Source organism: Mauremys reevesii, linkage group 5 (assembly GCF_016161935.1).
Source record: "Mauremys reevesii isolate NIE-2019 linkage group 5, ASM1616193v1, whole genome shotgun sequence".
Taxonomy (NCBI): Eukaryota; Metazoa; Chordata; order Testudines; family Geoemydidae; genus Mauremys; species Mauremys reevesii.
In genome coordinates this window covers 52,978,232-52,995,573 of record NC_052627.1, presented here as the reverse complement: position 1 = coordinate 52,995,573, position 17,342 = coordinate 52,978,232, and the positions used below count along the sequence as shown (strand labels likewise).

The 17,342-nt window shown below is 41.8% G+C and overlaps 1 protein-coding gene across 11 annotated transcripts in view; it reads left to right on the top strand.

The window, feature by feature from the left end:
- INPP4B (inositol polyphosphate-4-phosphatase type II B) overlaps positions 1 to 17,342 on the top strand; it is a 554,905-nt gene that overhangs the window by 376,909 nt on the left and 160,654 nt on the right. For all 11 annotated transcript variants that reach the window (XM_039539756.1, XM_039539755.1, XM_039539753.1 and 8 more), the window contains one exon: positions 6,423 to 6,600. In XM_039539756.1, the coding sequence (XP_039395690.1) occupies positions 6,423 to 6,600 (178 nt within the window). The remainder of the gene's footprint in view (positions 1 to 6,422; positions 6,601 to 17,342) is intronic.

Here is a 17,342-nt window from a genome sequence, read left to right as displayed (position 1 = left end):
TTTTCAAAGGGAAATCACAGCCTGTCACACATAGCACTTTTCAGGGAGACATTACTCTTTGTTCACTTTCCCTCTCTTTGTGTATGTGCCTGAGGGAGAGAGAGAGAGAGAGAGAGAGATGAACATTTTTTCAGTGTCCATAAAATTAATGCATCAGATTCGCTGGAAATTTTACCAGAAAACCTCAGCAGCTTGCCAAATCATTCATTTGGTATGTAAAAATCTTATCATAATGTTTTTCTGTGTACTAGATTCTGTGGGCCAGATTGTCCCAGGCACTTCTACAGGTGTGTGTATCAGAGAAGGGATAACACTCCTACACAAGGGCCATGAATGGTTACAGCCTCTATGCTTGGGAGAGAACAGGGACTGCTGCCTTTGGCAGACCTATTGATGCATTCTCCCTCAAAGGGATAGGAGAGTGGCATGGAGGAGGTGAAGCTATGGCTCTGTCCTCTCTTCTGCGCCAGCACAAAGAGCAGGCAGGGAGAGGAGAGAACACTACTTCATCATAAACGCAGCTGTAGCAGACACGCTTCCCCTAAAAGTAGTGCAGTTCCACACTTTCCCAATAAAGGACTTTACCAAAATGGCACAATTTAACTCCCTGCTTTGGGTTGAGGTGCAAGCACAATATTTTTCTCCTGAGAACTGTGCTTAGTTACTATGGACCAGGTTCTCCCCTGTGTTAGGGCATTTTGCACCATTCAACAGCAATCCTAAAGTTGAATTACTGGGCTGAGAGAGGATCTCCCCAAGAGGCAGAACCATGGTAGTGTAGAGCCACCAAAGCGGTTCCTATGCCGTTATCACTGCAGCCCAACTGAGGCCGCTGTATAGGGCTGGGGAAAGAGAGTATACCCAGGATGGTCCTAATCTTAGCTGCTGATTGGCTGCCACAAGCAGCTTAGGGCCATTGACAGCTGAGGGTACTAAGAACAGCCAGCAAGCTGACCTGAGTTATGCTGGGGACTGGGATGGAAGAGTGCACAAAAGCAAGCTATGCACGCTAACATCTCCAAGCCGCAAAATCTGGCCTTGGCTGTAGCTGAGGATCATGGCCTATGATGATGACTTAAGTACAGATAGATTAGATATAATATAGAATTTTACTTTTTTTAATTTATGAAGTGGTATAGCTGTGTTGGTCTCAGGATATTAGAGAGAGAAGGTGAGGGAGGTAGTGTCTTTTGTTGGACCAACTTCGGTTGGTGAGAGAGACAAAGCTCTTCTTCAGTTTGATTTAGTATTCTGGACTGGGGTGTTTAAAAAAGGCCTAAGGAACTTAGTTGCACAGCTCCCTGTGAAATTCAGTGGGGAAGCTGGGTGCACAACTCCCAAAAGTCTGATTTAAAATCCCAGGTGAGTGGATTAAGAGCATAAGAACGGCCATACTGGGTCAGACCAAAGGTCCATCTAACCCTGTATCCTGTATTCCAACAGTGGCAAGTGCTAGGTGCCCCAGAGGGAATGAACAGGTAATCAACAAGTGATCCGTTCCCTGTCACTCATTCCCAGCTTCTGGCAAACAGAAGCTAGAGACACCATCCTTGACCATCCTGGCTAATAGCCATCGATGGATCTATCCTCTAGGAATTTATCTAGTTCTTTTTTGAAGATTCAGATTTATTTCCTGGATGCAATAAGTTTGCCATATTTTTATCAATTTAATTTTCCTCATAACTTTTCATATTAGAAATTGTATCCATGAAACCATAAGTGATGTTTAAACAATAATCCACTGGCTAGGTAGACAGAGTGATATATGCATGTGTATTTGTTCACAGTTATTTTGTGAGGGATGTTTTTCCTCCAATGTGCGCCTTATCAATTCTGCATTTTAATATCAGCAGTTATTACTGTGGGAAACACTGGGTCAAATGTTCATTATTAAAAGATTTTAACCCTCTTGCAGATGGTGGCAATTTAACTCAATTACAAAAATGAGTCAGTTAACAGCAGGAGTAGAGTTGGAGTTACATGGAATGCCATTAAGAACTAGACATTTAGCATATTGCAGTACTTCTTGCCAAACAAACTGTGTTAACTTAGAGTTAAGAGTGCTGAAGTAATTAATATAACCTTTACTCAAATTGTACTACTACCACATTGACATTAAAAGTAATCTAAAAACTGAAATGATCACGTAAGGTAATCTGCATATAATTGATTATCAGCAATACTATTATGTGAAAGTTATGTTATACATCCCAATAAACAGTTTTACTCTAACCCAGAAGACATAATTATAGTCTCTTTCAACATATACATCGCTAATTATATACTTTATATGTCAGGGGTATATTTTTACATTGCATCTGATTTCACATGCAGGAGCTACAACATTTCCTCTCTCCAGTGCACAAGTTTAGTCTCAGTTGTAACATCCTACATTCAGCTTTTGCCTTGATGTGCCGTCATTTAAAAGTTTCTTCATCAGATTTATTGACAGGGTCTCATGCATAGGTTTTCTGTAATACTGTTTATGAAATTTGTTTGTATATGAAAATTGAGTTCTGAAAAATATCCTGGGCACAAGGTAATTACAGAAATGACTTCTCCGGTGAATCTTAAAGTACAGAATCCTTTTCATCAGATATGGAGATACAACATTAAACAGAAGCCCTTTATTTAATATGAAGACACCAAAAAATTAGAAACTTCAAAAATCTCCAAAAGGAGTCATTTTAATTGTTTTGAATCTGAGAACTAATTGCTAAATTTCTTTGAAATTTTATCGAACACTTCTTATGGTCACTGGGAGTTAACTTTCAAATTTTGAAAGCCTAAAGATTTTTGGTTGTTTGGTGTCTTTCAAAGTATGGCAAATCAACCACATAAGAGCCTTAATTCAGAAGGGAGACCATCTCTGTCTTCACAATTTACCTTTATTTAAAAGCTGTAATTGCCTATACATAGAATGGGAAAGACCTCCAATGTCTCAGGAAATCTAATTACTGTGGATGGTATCTATTTAATAGCACACACTGTAACTTTCCTGCTACAATAGGTAATGGGGATCAGATTTGGGAGGGCAGTCAGGGAAGGCTGGAAATGGAATGCTAATAGGAATCCAAGGGAAAAGAATGTAGACTGTGTGTGATGGGGATGTTAGAGAGCCAAATGCATCAGGAGCCTGCAGTATGGTGGACAGGAGAGATCAGTAGAGCCCTACAAATCCGCAGATATCCGCTTCATATCCGTCGATGCGGATATCCACGGACTATTTTTGCAGATAGTGGATTGGATGCAGATACAACCACGTAGGGCTCTACTCACCGATGGCACTTGGCCCGCGGCGTCCAGCATGGGCAACCCGGGGGGCACAGCACACTCAGGGCCAGCAGCCAGTGCCTGGGGCTGGGTGGCAGGTCGGAGTCAGGGCTGTCCAGCACCTGCTCGGTGCGCCGTTTCCTGTACAGCAGCTCGGGCCCCTCGGGCAGTGCCAGCATCACCACCATGGCCCGGGAGCACTGGCTGTGCTCCCAGTCCTGGGCCTGGCCTGGCAGCTCCTGGGCAACAGGGCCTGCCCCTGGCCACGGGGATTGGAGCAGGCGTGGCACTGGCGCCTCACCCCTCTGCCCCACTGTGATGCAGCACACACTGCTGCTGCCATGTGCTATCGCTCACGAGCCCCCAGGAGCAGCACACGATGCAATGGCCCTTCCCCCCAGCCTCCCCTCTGCACCCCCCCTTCTCCTCGAGACACCACCTCCGCACTGCCCCCCACCTCCAGTTGCCACCCTCACACTACCTCTTCCCTGCAAGCCCTTGCCCCTCACTTGCTCCCTTCCCTCTCTCCCCTGTTGCTAGCCCTTGTGAGACAGCTTGCTGCTGCGGATTGAATACAGATGTTGGTACAGGTAAAAGACGGCCAGTGGATCACAGGTTGATCCTGGTGGATGTGGATTGGATGCAGATCCACATTTTTGTATCCGCGCAGGGCTCTGGGGATCATCAAAAAGAACTGGAGAGGAACTATCAGGAATAGAAAGCATCAGTGATTCTGAGGGTACGTCTTCATGGCATAATTAACTTGGGCTCTTACTCAGGTGTTGTTCCTAAGCCCACTTCCATCCACACACAAATTCCTAGTCGTGTTATGCTCAGGTCCAGGAAAACCACCCAAAACAAGCCTGATTGGTCAAAAAGTGCCGTGAAAACTGCAAAAAATTAGCACAGGGCAGGAATTTGCATCATTGCACTGGGCAGGGTTTGAGCAAAAAAACCGCCTGCGGGGCATAGTTCAGTTAAAAAACAAAAACGTACAGAAAAAAATCTGCAGGGTGACTGCATGAAAACTGTCACCCAACTTCTCAAAAACAAGCACAGTTACTTTCTATATGCTACTTTGGCAAGTAGCTGGCCCAGATGGAGGTATAGGCTAAAGCTCAGATGCTTTCACTCTGGCTGGTAACCTGCCCTGAGGATGCAGGCTGTATCACTCAAGTGCTGATAGAGCCTACTGCAGCACAAAGAATCCTGGGATGTGTGTCCTAGTGAGTCACACACATGGTTGCGTGCAGCACCTGTGAGGACACAGTAATTTGGGTATGGCTCAGTGGAGTGGCTGTTCACAGATGGGCTAGACTGACCCAGGTGCTAATCATCCTGGCTAACTCTGCGCTGAAGACAGCCTGAGAGGGGAAGCAGCAATGAAAGAGAGAAAATGAAGAACAGATTACAGCAGTATTTCAAGTTGCAATTCAGCAAAGTACTTATGCATACTTAAGTCGGGATGATTTAAATGGGACATAAACACGTGCTTAAGTGCTTTGCTGTATCAGGGCTACAGTGAGAGAGAACCAGCAAGGAAAAGGGGCAGGGAAAGATGCACTAACAGGGAAAGCAATAAAAAGAGAGGACTGGGAGAAAACTGAAATGAGAGACAGCAATAAGAGTCAGAAAAGCAAACAGGAGGATCAGGGTTCGAATCCTGTTCAGTGAAATGAAGGAAGAAATAAAGGCTACAGAGAGAGAGAGAGACAGGAGAAGATACAGAAGAACAATGAACAGTTGCACCCAGGGAGATAGGGTATGCACTGTTTTATTATCAGTAACATTCCAGGAGCCTACCCACTTGGGAAACTGGTAGTTCCAGTTACATCATGGAGGGTTAAATATTGTCTGAATTAAAAAATAATCTGTTTGTGGATAGTTACATGTTTACAGTTCTCAGCTAGCTGTACAGTTCAGCTACAGTCTACTAGAACCACCCTGCATCAAAGCTTGCCCCTGTCCTTGTCATCCTGAAACTCTCTAGCTCTTGCCACACCTGTCTAATGTGCTCTCTGCTGAGTGGATATCAAAGTGAAATGAACGCTGCTACAGAGCCCAGAGGAGCAAAACGGAGTGTGAGAGAACCCAGATGCTGCATTCTGTCCCTTTTTGCTAAGTTAGGGCTGCAGTGTGAAACTTACCAAAGATTTTGGGTAGTTTTACTTTCAAGCACAATTCTCTGGGTGGCAAAGGAAGGATCTTGTACAAGAGGGTGAGGGGAAAGAGGCAATAGACCAAAGGAGAAGTAGGGGAGAGAACTGATAGACGTGTACATTGATAAATTGATAAAGACATGATAATCTGTAAGGACTGGAAGAGGCAATAAGGAAATGAAAGAAGATGGTGCTTGTTTAGGAAAGGAAACAGGGAATACATTTTCAGCAGGAGACTCAAGGCATCAATACACCTAGTTTGTAAACAATGAAAAAGGAAATCAGTGAGTTTGTGGTGGGGCATTTGAGTGTTCTAGCAATAATTAATTTTTTCCCTTTTCCGTAGTCTTTTCTCCCCAGTTCTATGCCTTCGCTTGTCTAGCGAAATTAGACATGTGACCCCTTTCATTGGAAATAACTCCTGTCCTTATCATTTTGTGAGCAGATCTCTGAGGCTGATCAGAGCCTGTTATGAGCCCTTGATCAATTAAGCGTTAATGGCCCATTTTGGAGAACTTCACCAGATAGGTAATAACCTACTGGAGGAGTTAAGATGGAAATCTAGGGAGCCTAATGCTTGTCTTGTCATTACCCAACCAGCGTGGATCTCTGAACGTGTCGTTAATGGTAATATAAACATTTCTTTCTCTACAATTATAAAATAAAAATTCAAGGATTTTCCTTTCCCCCACCCCTCGCTTGGCATCATCATCCTTGAGCACCATGGGAATAATTAGTTTGAATAACACTATCTGGAGTGTTCATCGATGAATAGCCTCCTGTCCTTGTTCCAGCAGAGACTACTTTTAGCCTATCAGGAAGACAGATTTAAATGGTGTCAATAAAGATGTATAGTAAAGCTTAAAAAACCTATCATTCTTGTGATATAAATAGTGAGAACTTGTATCTTGTGCACAGTTAACCATTTGGCTATTTACAGTGGAAACAATTTTTGACATTCTATAACTGTCTCCACATTTGTTATTACAGTACTGGATACCAGTGTATTTACTATTCACCTGAAAACACAGCCAAGGCAAAAGAAGTTCTCAGCAACATCAATCATCTACAGCCCCTCATATCAAGCCATGCAGACCAGCTGCTTAATTCTGCAAGCCAGCATTCTCCAGACAGCTTGAAGAATTCTTTAAAGATGCTTTCAGAAAAAGTAAGATACAAATCTTTACTGCAATGGAAAATGGAATAAGCAAATGCCTAGCTGCTGTCTTTTTCTGAATAAATTGACTTTCAGAGCATCAGGAAGTGTTAAATATGTTCTGTAAAAATCAGCTTCAAAATGTTGCCATAGGAAAAGAATACACTAGTCATATTTCCATTTGCATTATTATTGAGCATTTCTTTAGGCTTTCCATGTTGGAAATAATGCAGTTTATAGAGCAAGAGTGGATTTTATTTTAAAGTATAATTTTTATTTCACGTCTTTACTTTCCTCTAGTGGCCACACACTGGGAATTTACCAAAGATAAAGCGTCTTGAATTTTGAGGGATGATAAGCTATTATTTGTTCCCATTCCATGAAACTTCTGACAACTTACTGAACCTCCCTCTTATAGTGGAGGCCATTCTTGTGAGTCGGTTCTGGACCAATAGCATGACGATGACCATAGAAGGCAGTGTGGTCTGGAGGAATGAGCGTGGGAATGGGAGTCAAGAGATCTCAAGAGTCTAATCCTGCTTTTACACTGACTAACTTTGTGGCTTTGGGCATGCCACTTCACTTTCCTGGCTTAGTTTCCCTAACTCTAAAATAGGGATAATAGTCACCCAGCAACTGCATAGGGTCATTGTGGGGTTAGTTAATATATGTCTGTGGAGTACTTCAAAAATATAACATGCTATGCAAATATTAAGTATTTGTCACAGGGTAACTGGTCCCTGTGAGCAGAACTAGGCCCAGCTCCTCTATGTCAAAGTAGGTGAGCTAAATCCAGCCAATTAAAGGGGGCGGGGCTAGACCTGGGCCTGCAGGGGACAGGAAATGGAAGGTGGAAAGGAGTATTGGGACAGGCTGTGCCTGGGAAAGGGAAGTCATGGTGGAGAGGAGCCAACTCCTTTGGTGGGTCCCTGGAGCAAGAGGCCAGGTGTTGAGGGATGCAGTCCTGGGACTACTGCTCCAAGAAGGGCACAGAGTTGGCTAGAGCTAGTAAACTGCCAAAGGATCCTGGGTGGGGGTGGCCCTGAAGCCTGAGAAAAGGAGTGAGTTCAAAGACTCTTTTTCTGTGTTTTTAGTTGCCTGTTTTAAGAGAATAAACCTTCTTAAAGGAGACTGGGCATGGTGGCAAGTGTTTAGAAGCTGGGGAGAAACCCTGCCTTCTGCCAGTATTATTACTGTGACCACTGCCTTGTAGATGATACCCTCTGTAATGTGATCTCTATCTGACTTTATGGCACTACCAGTAATCATTTCATGTTGTCTCCAACTATTGTGCAGCAGGCAACTTTGTGAGCTGTTAAGCAGGAATACACTAACAATACATTTTTCAATGTGGGAGATTCAAATTTGAATATTGAGCTCAATCTCATTCTGTGAAGAATGTATTGTAAGCACAATCCATGCCCATTTACCTATGAAGTCAGATGTTAACAAAGAGATGTGAAGTCAACAAGGAAGCAGTACACAGGAAGTACACATTCGGTGAAGAAGGGGAGCCGAATGTTGCTCTCACTTACAGTTGTGTAAATCCACAGTAACTCCACTGAGAACAATACAATTCTGGTGGCTTTGAGTGACACAACTGAAAGCAGAATTTGGCCTGAAAAAAGGGAGGAACCTCATTTTGCTCAGTAGCAATTACTGCTGACTATTCAGTGATAATATTGATGAGACTCTGGAGGGAGCCATGTCAAGATCCCTTGGTAAGAGTAGAGCTGCTGTGATATGGGAGTATTCAAAGAAGGAGGAGGAAAGTTGTACTGGAATAAAATATAAAAAGATCTTTGTGATGCAGATTTCAGCATCTTACTACTTAGGAACTAGAGTTTCAGTCCTAACCAGGTTCTCTCTCCTTCCTCCTACCTCCTGTAATTCTTTGACTTATTAAGTGGGGAGGAAGTAGAAGCCCTGGGAAATGAGGCAGAGGACAGTTGTGTAAATAACATTGCATTGGGAGGGCTCCCTATTTTAGAAGCTGGGAAGAAAATCCCTTCAGAAAAGACAACCCAGTGCGATGGTTCTCTGGGTAGCCAGGACTGAGAGTCACCTTGTAACCATAGCCTCCAGTATGAGGAAATCTTGATTGTGTTTGGCTGGGTGGCAGCTCCTGAACACCACCAGCCTGTCAGTCACTCAAGCCCTTTGCTCTGGGGTGTGCCAGCATGTACTTTGCCTTACAGTTTAACAGTAGGTGCACTCCAGTCTCTGAGTACCTTTGAAGTATTCCCCTTGGTTATCCAGCCATTGACACTAGCTCCTCATAGAACTACTAGGCCTGCTGTTCTGAAAGGAGCCACTTGTGAGATTCAGTTCAGGATCAGCACTTTGCCTTAATACCACAACACTGGGGTATGTTTATAATGAAAACAATAAGTTGTTATCAAAGATTCAAGATTCAAGCAATCATGAGTAAGGATATTAGAAACAAATGGTTACATATAAGACAAAATTATAACACACTTTCTAGAGACTAAATTTAGCTAACAGTTTAACCTCTGTCTAAAGAAACTTTATCTCACCCAAAGTCTTTTGCAGCATTTTCAGCCAAGCTTAGCTGAGATCCCCTTCTGATGAATGTAAGCAGGCTGTCCATTTATTTCCTAAGTGCAGGATGAAGGGGTGTCTGTTTCCCCTCCTACATATATCTCCAAAGTTCACGATCTGTCCTCAGGGACAGGATAATCACCTGTGCCTTGTTTTTCTTGTGTACTGCTTTCTTGTTGATGCCACATCTTTAACATCTGACTTCATATGTAAATGGGCATCCACTGAGCATAGGATACTTAATTTGCATTCCAACAGAGAGCTGTACATTTCTTCTCCCGTGTCTGGAAGAAAACCTGTTCCTCACCTCTGCTAGTGACTAATACCTTGATACAAACTTTAAAAACATCATATTGGTGTATATATACATGACTGCTTACATAACACCCATATATACCTTTCACAATGATATTAATGACCATTGTGACCCCTGTTTTTCCATTAAGACCTCATATGACGTTCTTTAATGAACCACAATGTACGTACCACAATCAAGATATTCCTTGACCTCCGTTCCTGTTGGCACTATGGGGTTCTTGGGTCACACCCAAGATATTTTAGAAACTTCATGAAAGCTTTTAAATTGTGCTAGTTAGGTGGTGGTTTAGTTGTGTGTACTAATATGGACTTTGGTGGTTTAATCCTAGTCCTTAGTTAGCAAATGAACTCAGGTTCCCAGAAGTGAAAAGCTAATACTCTAACTGAAGTGTCACTATCACATCCTAGCAACTTTCCATACAGTTCGCAGCACTGAGACCAGGAATTAAGAGACTGTTTCTTGTCATCTTTGAGGTGCATTGACAGAATTTCATGATGAAACATTTATAATGCGTGTGTACTTTTCTTTATTCGAGCAAATGCTACTAGTCCCTAAATTTCATGTGTACCAAATACATACTTTAATACATTTTTACATAAATTATTTAAATTATTTCTAATTTTAAATTATTTTGCATAGGTCAAAGTTCAGGGATCTGCCCAATAATGGGATTGGTTTATTTAGTAACAAAAGTTCACTTAGTGGGCCATTAATTAAAATATATAATATTAGTGCTTCATTTGAGGGTGGCAGAAAAATTCATTTTTAATACTAGGTATCACGGAGTTTGAGGGGAGACAAGACCCTGCACCCTCGGCTTCCTGTGAGTCACCATGACTCAGACAGACAGTAGAACGGAAGGTTTATTAGATGACAGGAACACAGTCCAAACCAGAGCTTGTAGGCATAAACAGGACCCCTTAGTCGGGTCCTTCTGGGGGGTAAGGAACTTAGACCCCAACCTTGGGGTTCCCTCTGATTCCTCAGCTAGCCCCAAAATGAAAAATCTCCAGCCCCTTTGTCTCTTTCCCGGGCCAGGAAGTCACCTGATCTCTTCGTTCTTCAACACCTTTAGTTGGCACCTTTGCAGAGGAGGGGCTCAGGCCATTAGTTGCCAGAACACAGAGTGTCGGCTATTCTCTGTGCAGACAGGCTCAACCTGCCCCCTAGGGCTCTGCAACAATCACACACACCTAGATACTCGAGAAATGCATAGGGGAAACTGAGGCACCCACACAGCACTCAGGGAAAACATTAAGAACATTCCCACTTCGTCACTTCTCTATCCCACTTCGTCACACTAGGCAGCTGAGGCAGAGTGGATATCCAGCCTGGTATTGTCTAATTTAACTGAATCAGCCTGCTTACAGGCTAGCTGGGGATAGACATGGAGTTAGGAGTGGTGCAGTGCTGATCCTCAGGTGGCAAATAATGGTATTACTATGCCTAAAAGTTAAAATCAGAAGACAAACCAAAATAAATCTATACAACTTATTTCTAACCTGAAACCCATTCCCGGTGCATGTACCTCCATACATCCCATATGTGACATTATTTCTATTAGCATCATGTCTCGAAAAGCCTGGGATGAGGAAGGTTGACACTATGCTCCCTTTTTAGCAGTCAGAGAGCTCTGCTTCTGACTCAGTTATGTCATAACCCCTTTTACCACCAGCCAGCCCACCTCAGAGGTCATTTGTGGGGTGCTGGGATTACAACCCTCCAGGACCCTGTCCACTTTGAACCTTGGGGTGAGTCTGTGTATACAGAAATGGTGTTTTAAAAGATGTTATCTAGCAGAAGGCTAGTAATAAGTGTATCTGAGACAGAGAAATGGGAAAATATTGCAATAAATGCAAGTAAATCTTTTTATTTGGGTTTTGTTCTAGGCATAAAGAGCTTTAGTGGGTGCATCTCAGGCAAAAATTACAGCAAAAAAGCCCATCACAGCAGTGATTGCAGAGTGCTGTTTGTTTTTCTCTCTATGCATTGGGCAGGGTTTTACCATTCATACATCATTCACAATTTGCTGCAGTGATTCTTTTTTATTTTTTTTTATTTGAATTCATTCATTAACATTTGTGTTAATTAAAGAAGCCCTTTTCTGTCTACAAATGTATCAGCATTTGCAGCTTGCATGGAACTTGCTGAATGTATTTTCCAGCTATGCCTTTTTTTCTTTTTATTTTTTCCTCTAAAATATTCATTAGTCTGGTATCTAAAAGCATTTGCAAAGTTTGCATTTCTTTGTGCATACTGGTCTTGCAGGGATTAGCACAAATTTATAAATAGTGATGTTCTGTGAATTTAGCTGCACAAAAGAAAATGTTCTTTGAGTACCATTCCTGTAGTTAATCCAAATGGAACCCTTGAATACCGTTTAATTACAGAAGCAGTTTTGAGTCTGTACGAGGGAAAATAGAAGCTCTCATCTCATTTCCATGCCAGTGTTTCTCTTCAGTTTATTTTTTGTAAAAACATTTACACCTTAATTAAACTATTTAATACTAATACCTAGATCTTGTATAGCACTTTCCAGCAGTAAATCTCAAAGCACTATACAAAGGAGATATAATTTTCCTAATTGGGAAACTGAGGCACAGGGAAGTAAACTGATAGGTAGTTAAAAGTATATTATAGGCAGAGTGCAGCCTATAATTAATGTTGTTCAACGTTTTCTATTACAAGACCCTGTTTTTCAGTTGCTTGTAACTTCCCAAATTTTAATTGGGCTGAAATTTTCCATGCCAGGGGTCTGCCTCAGGATGAATTTTTTGAGAAAGCTTCAGCGAAAATGATTCAGCCATTCAGAGATGGAGACTTGGGGAAAATAGTTTGTTGTGACTATGTTAAAAATTATTACAGCAGTTTAGTAGAGAAGTTCTAGCACCTCAATGCTACAGGCGGGGGTCCTTAAATTTGGCATGGGGTGGGTTGCCCTGGTGTCAGGGATGTACCATTCATCATCTCTGTCAAATGCTGCCCAAATTTTCCCAGGTTAGAAGTTCTGAATAATCTCAGGTTTCAGTGGTAGCCGCATTAGTCTGTATCAGCAAAAAAAACCGAGGAGTCCTTGTGGCATTTTAGAGATTAACAAATTTATTTGAGCATAAGCTTTTGTGGGCTAGAACCCACTTCATCAGATCAAAAAAACTTCAAAAAACAGACTCCAACGTGAAGCAGCAGAACTGGAATTAATTTGCAAACTAAATATCATCAGATTAGGCCTGAATAAAGAGTGGTTGGATCATTACAAAACCTAAACTTAATCTCTCCAATACTAACTTCTCCCTACTTTTACTCACACCTTCTTGTCAACTGTCTGTAATGGGCCACTCTCTTACCACTTCAAAAGTTATTTTTCCTCCCTTGGTATCCTGCTGTTACCTTTCCTCCCTTGGTATCCTGCTGATTTATCTCGTTAGGTCAGTCTAACACTTGGTAAAGCAACTCCCATCCTTTCATGTATTTATACCTGCTCCTGTATTTTTTACTTCATACATCTGATGAAGTGAGCTGTAGCCCATGAAAGCTTATGCCCAAATGAATTTGTTAGTCTCTAAGGTGCCACGAGGACGCCTCGTTTTTTGGTTTTTTTTTTTTAATAATCTCAGTTTACACATGCTCAATAAAACTTTGTTAGATTTTGGCAACAATATTTTCCTAAGATTCTATCTGTACTGAACACGCTCCATGCCGTGACTGAGTGGGACTTTCTCTGCACTTGTACCAGATGGAGTCACTGAGAACAGGGACAATTTCTCTCTCCTGTGTTATCAATGCCCTCCCCCTGCTGGAGTCCAGGCAGCAAGGAAGAGAAGGAGGAATAGGCCTGACTCAAATGCCAGAAGAATTATTGCCAACTCCAAATGTTAAAAAAACCAACCAACCAAGCAAACCAAACCAAAATCAAAAAATCCCAAAACCATGAATCACACCTGAAAAATCATGATTGACATAAAAATATTGAGTTTTTAAAAATAATAATAATTATTAATAATAAATAATTAACAATAGATTTGGGGTTCTTTTCATTCACCTTCTCATTTCTGAGCCTTTAGGGTGCATTTGCTTCATGTTTTCAAGCTTTTTCTCTGTAACCATGAGGGTTCAAAAGTTCCTAATACCAGCAGCAGGGCTTTAAGAAAAACACTGAATATTTCAAGTTTTATGGTGTAATCATGAGAGTAGAGCACACACCCCTCTGGAACCTGGAATTGAACCCAGGAGTCTTGAATCTCTACAGTCCTCTGCTGTCAGCAAATAGCTGTAAAACCCAGTGGCCAAGTGTCTGTCTCATCCTTCTCTAGTACCTGGTCCATCTAGAGGATAACAGCCTACTACTGCTACCTGTTATTCCCTTAGCTTCTTAGCACAGATCTCTATCACTTGAGCTAAGGGGTCAAAAACTACTGAGGACCCAAGCTGGGGGTCAGTATGATGCTAGCTGATGAGATTTCTTTTGTTCCAGTTTCCTTTTTATGAATATTTAGAACATTACATTACATTGAAAATATTATTGAGGTTGCAAAGTCAACCACTCAAAAGTTAGGGAATGCAAGAATGAAAGTTGCCTGTGCAATCTTGATTTGGTTCCCTTGCTTCTATGCAGCTTTTCCATGATCACATACAATTTTTTCCACAGGACCCTGGCCTCATTCTGTTCACAAGATGACCTACTCTGGGGATCAATCACAGTTGTGTATTGAGGAAAGTTGCTATTTATAGGTCCCCTGCTTCATTTGTTGCAGACATTGGAAGGTGTGTAGTAAGTGAGGCAGGAATTGCAGGAAGAGAAAGGATGATCTCATGGCTAAGATAGTTGAGTGCCATCCTGGAGAACTGGATTGTACCTCTGCCACAGTGTTTGTGTGATTCTAGGCAAGTCATTTAAACCAAGATGTTCACAGACGGCAACAAGTTACGTGGTGTTCTTCATTTTCTGGGTCCCCAGCATGAGACTTGGGGCAAGATTTGCAGAAGTTCACGACTGCAGCTGAAATCAATTGGAGCTGTGCTTTGAAACATATCAACTGATATAAAAATTTTAAGCTCTCTGAAAAATTAGGCCCTATGTGTCTCAAGTTGGGTACCCAAAATTAGTGGACACTTTTGACCTTTCTCTTTCTGTGCCTCAATTGATCATCTGTAAAATAGTGTAACGATGTGGTTCTGGTGGGACCCAACTGAGAGTGCCAGTTCAGGACAAATTGCTTAAAACAGGGCAGTTACAGCCCAAGGCTGGGGTTGTTCCACCTCTAAGGCAAACCAAACCAGCCAGACAAAGAAGACTTTGGTCTCACCTCACTGGCTAACCACAAGTCACACAAGCAATTCCCTTAGACACTCCAGTTTCCCATTATCACCACAGGGCCACTCATTATGGGGACAAATGTTTATGAGAACCAATACCCCAATAAAGGAAAAAAAAGGGTTCTCTCGATCCCAAAGAATCAAGCCCCAGACCCAAGTCAATATACAAATCAGATCTTACCCACAAATCACGCTGTTGACAATCCTTTAGAAGCTAAAATCTAAAGGTTTATTCATAAAAGGAAAAAGATACATATGAGAGCTAGAATTGGTTAAATGGAATTAATTACATACAGTAATGGCAAAGTTCTTGGTTCAGGCTTGTAGCAGTGATAGAATAAACTGCAGATTCAAATCAAGTCTCTGGAGTACATCCCCAGCAGGAATGGGTCATTCAGTCCTTTGTGTAGAGCTTCCATTTGTAGCAAAGTCCCTCCAGAGGTAAGAAGCAGGATTGAAGACAAGATGGAGATGCGGCATCAGCCTTTTATAGTCTTTTCCAGGTGTAAGAACACCTCTTTGTTCTTACTGTGGAAAATTACAGCAAAATGGAGTCTGGGGTCACATGGGCAAGTTCCTGCATACTTTGCTAAGTTACAAAGCATATTTGCCTTCTCTCAATGGGTCAGTTGTATGGCTGATGGTCCTTAATGGGCCATCAAGCAGGCTACGCAGAGCTAACACCAACTTGTCTGGGATGTTACCCAGAAGCATAGCATAAGTTTGAAATACAGACAGTATATAGTAGGGTGACCAGATGTCCCGATTTTATAGGGACAGTCCCGATTTTTGGGTCTTTTTCTTATATAGGCTCCTATTACCCTCCACCCCCATCTTGATTTTTCACATTTACTATCTGGTCACCCTAGTATATAGCCAATATTTATAACTTCAACTACAAAAATGGCACATGCATACAGACAGCATAATTATAACCAGCAACCTATAACCTGGTCTTAGACACCTCATTTGACCCCCTTTATACAAGATTTGGTGCCACTACAGGACTTTGGTTACGACCATGTTCTATATGGTCCCAGATTATGTCAATAACGTCACAGGGGGGATAATACCTTCTAATCTCATGGGGTGTTATGAAGATTAATCCATTAATGTCTGTGAAGCACTCAGACAATATAATAAAAACATCCTAGACACACCCAGGGGAAAATTAACAATTTTATATTCAGTGCAGGTTTGGATGGTGTGCAGTAGCCTGGAGGGACACATTTAGTGAGGAAGATAAAAAGAAAAGTTGAATAACTTCTCATTCACTGAATGAGCCGGGGTCCTATGGAGTAAATATCATGTCATTGTGTAATTAAAGATTGTATCATATTGCATATGCACAAGGGAACTGAATTAAGGTTGCCCGGGCAATCTTATTTCTGGCATTTCCTAGCTTTAAAGTCCTTGACTTTGCAAACCTAAGTTCTTTTGATGTAGCCTTAAAGGGTTATGAGCCAGATTTACAAAGATATTTAGGTACCTACAGGTGCAGATAGGCACCTAGTGAGATTTTCAAAAGCATCCAATTAGATTAGGCCATTAACTCCCATTGATTTCAGTGGGCTTTGCATCATGTCTAAATGTACATGATCTCATCAACATAAAAGAAACATAGAAAACTCGAAAGTTAATGGTTCTAACATATAAAAGAAGAGTTTTCAATCTTTGTTTTAAAATGTATATTTTTTTAAGATTACACAGTACTCTGTTAATGTTTTGGGATCTTAGAGTATCTCTAAATAGTACAAAATAATTTATATCCAGTAAGAGATCATCATCATCTGCTTTTTATGGTTTGCCAATATCTTATCATGCCAATGCTATTGTCTATAATAGCTTTTATAATCTAAGGGCCTGATCCAAAGCCAATTGAAGTCACTGGCCTGGTCTATATTACAAGTTAGGTCAACGTAAGCCACCTTCTGTTGACCTAGTTGTGCATGTGTCTACATTTAAATTTGTCTCCTGATGATGTAAGTGCCCCATTACGCCAACCTAGTAGCACCACCTCCCTGAGCGGCATTGAGTCATGGTCAATGTACTGAGTGTGGATGCTGTGTTGACCCTAACAGTCATCCAAGAGCTGTCCCACAGTGCCTAACACTGACCACTCTGGTCACAATTGTGAATTCCATTGCTCATAGGTCACAGACCAAAAGCCACCCCCCACCCCCTTTAAAGCTCCATGAATTTTTCAGATGCCTTTTTCTGATTAGAAAGTACACCTAGCAGCTCTCCATCGTTGTGTGAAACTGCTCAGCTGGCCATGCCGGCTACACACTCCAGATGTGCTCCAACTTGGAGTAGACAGGAGATATTGGCTCTCTTGGGCCTGTGGAAAGAATAGGCTGTGCAAGCACAGCTGTGGACCAGCCACAGCAATGCAGACGTCTACAAGCAGAGTGCACGGTGGATACAGAAGAAGGGGTATGATAGGGACCAGCAGCAGTGCCGTGTGAAAGCAAAAGAACTGCAGCAGGCATACCAGAAGACCAGAGAAATCAACAGTCAATCCAGTGCCAAACTGCAGACCTGCCACTTTTACAAAGAG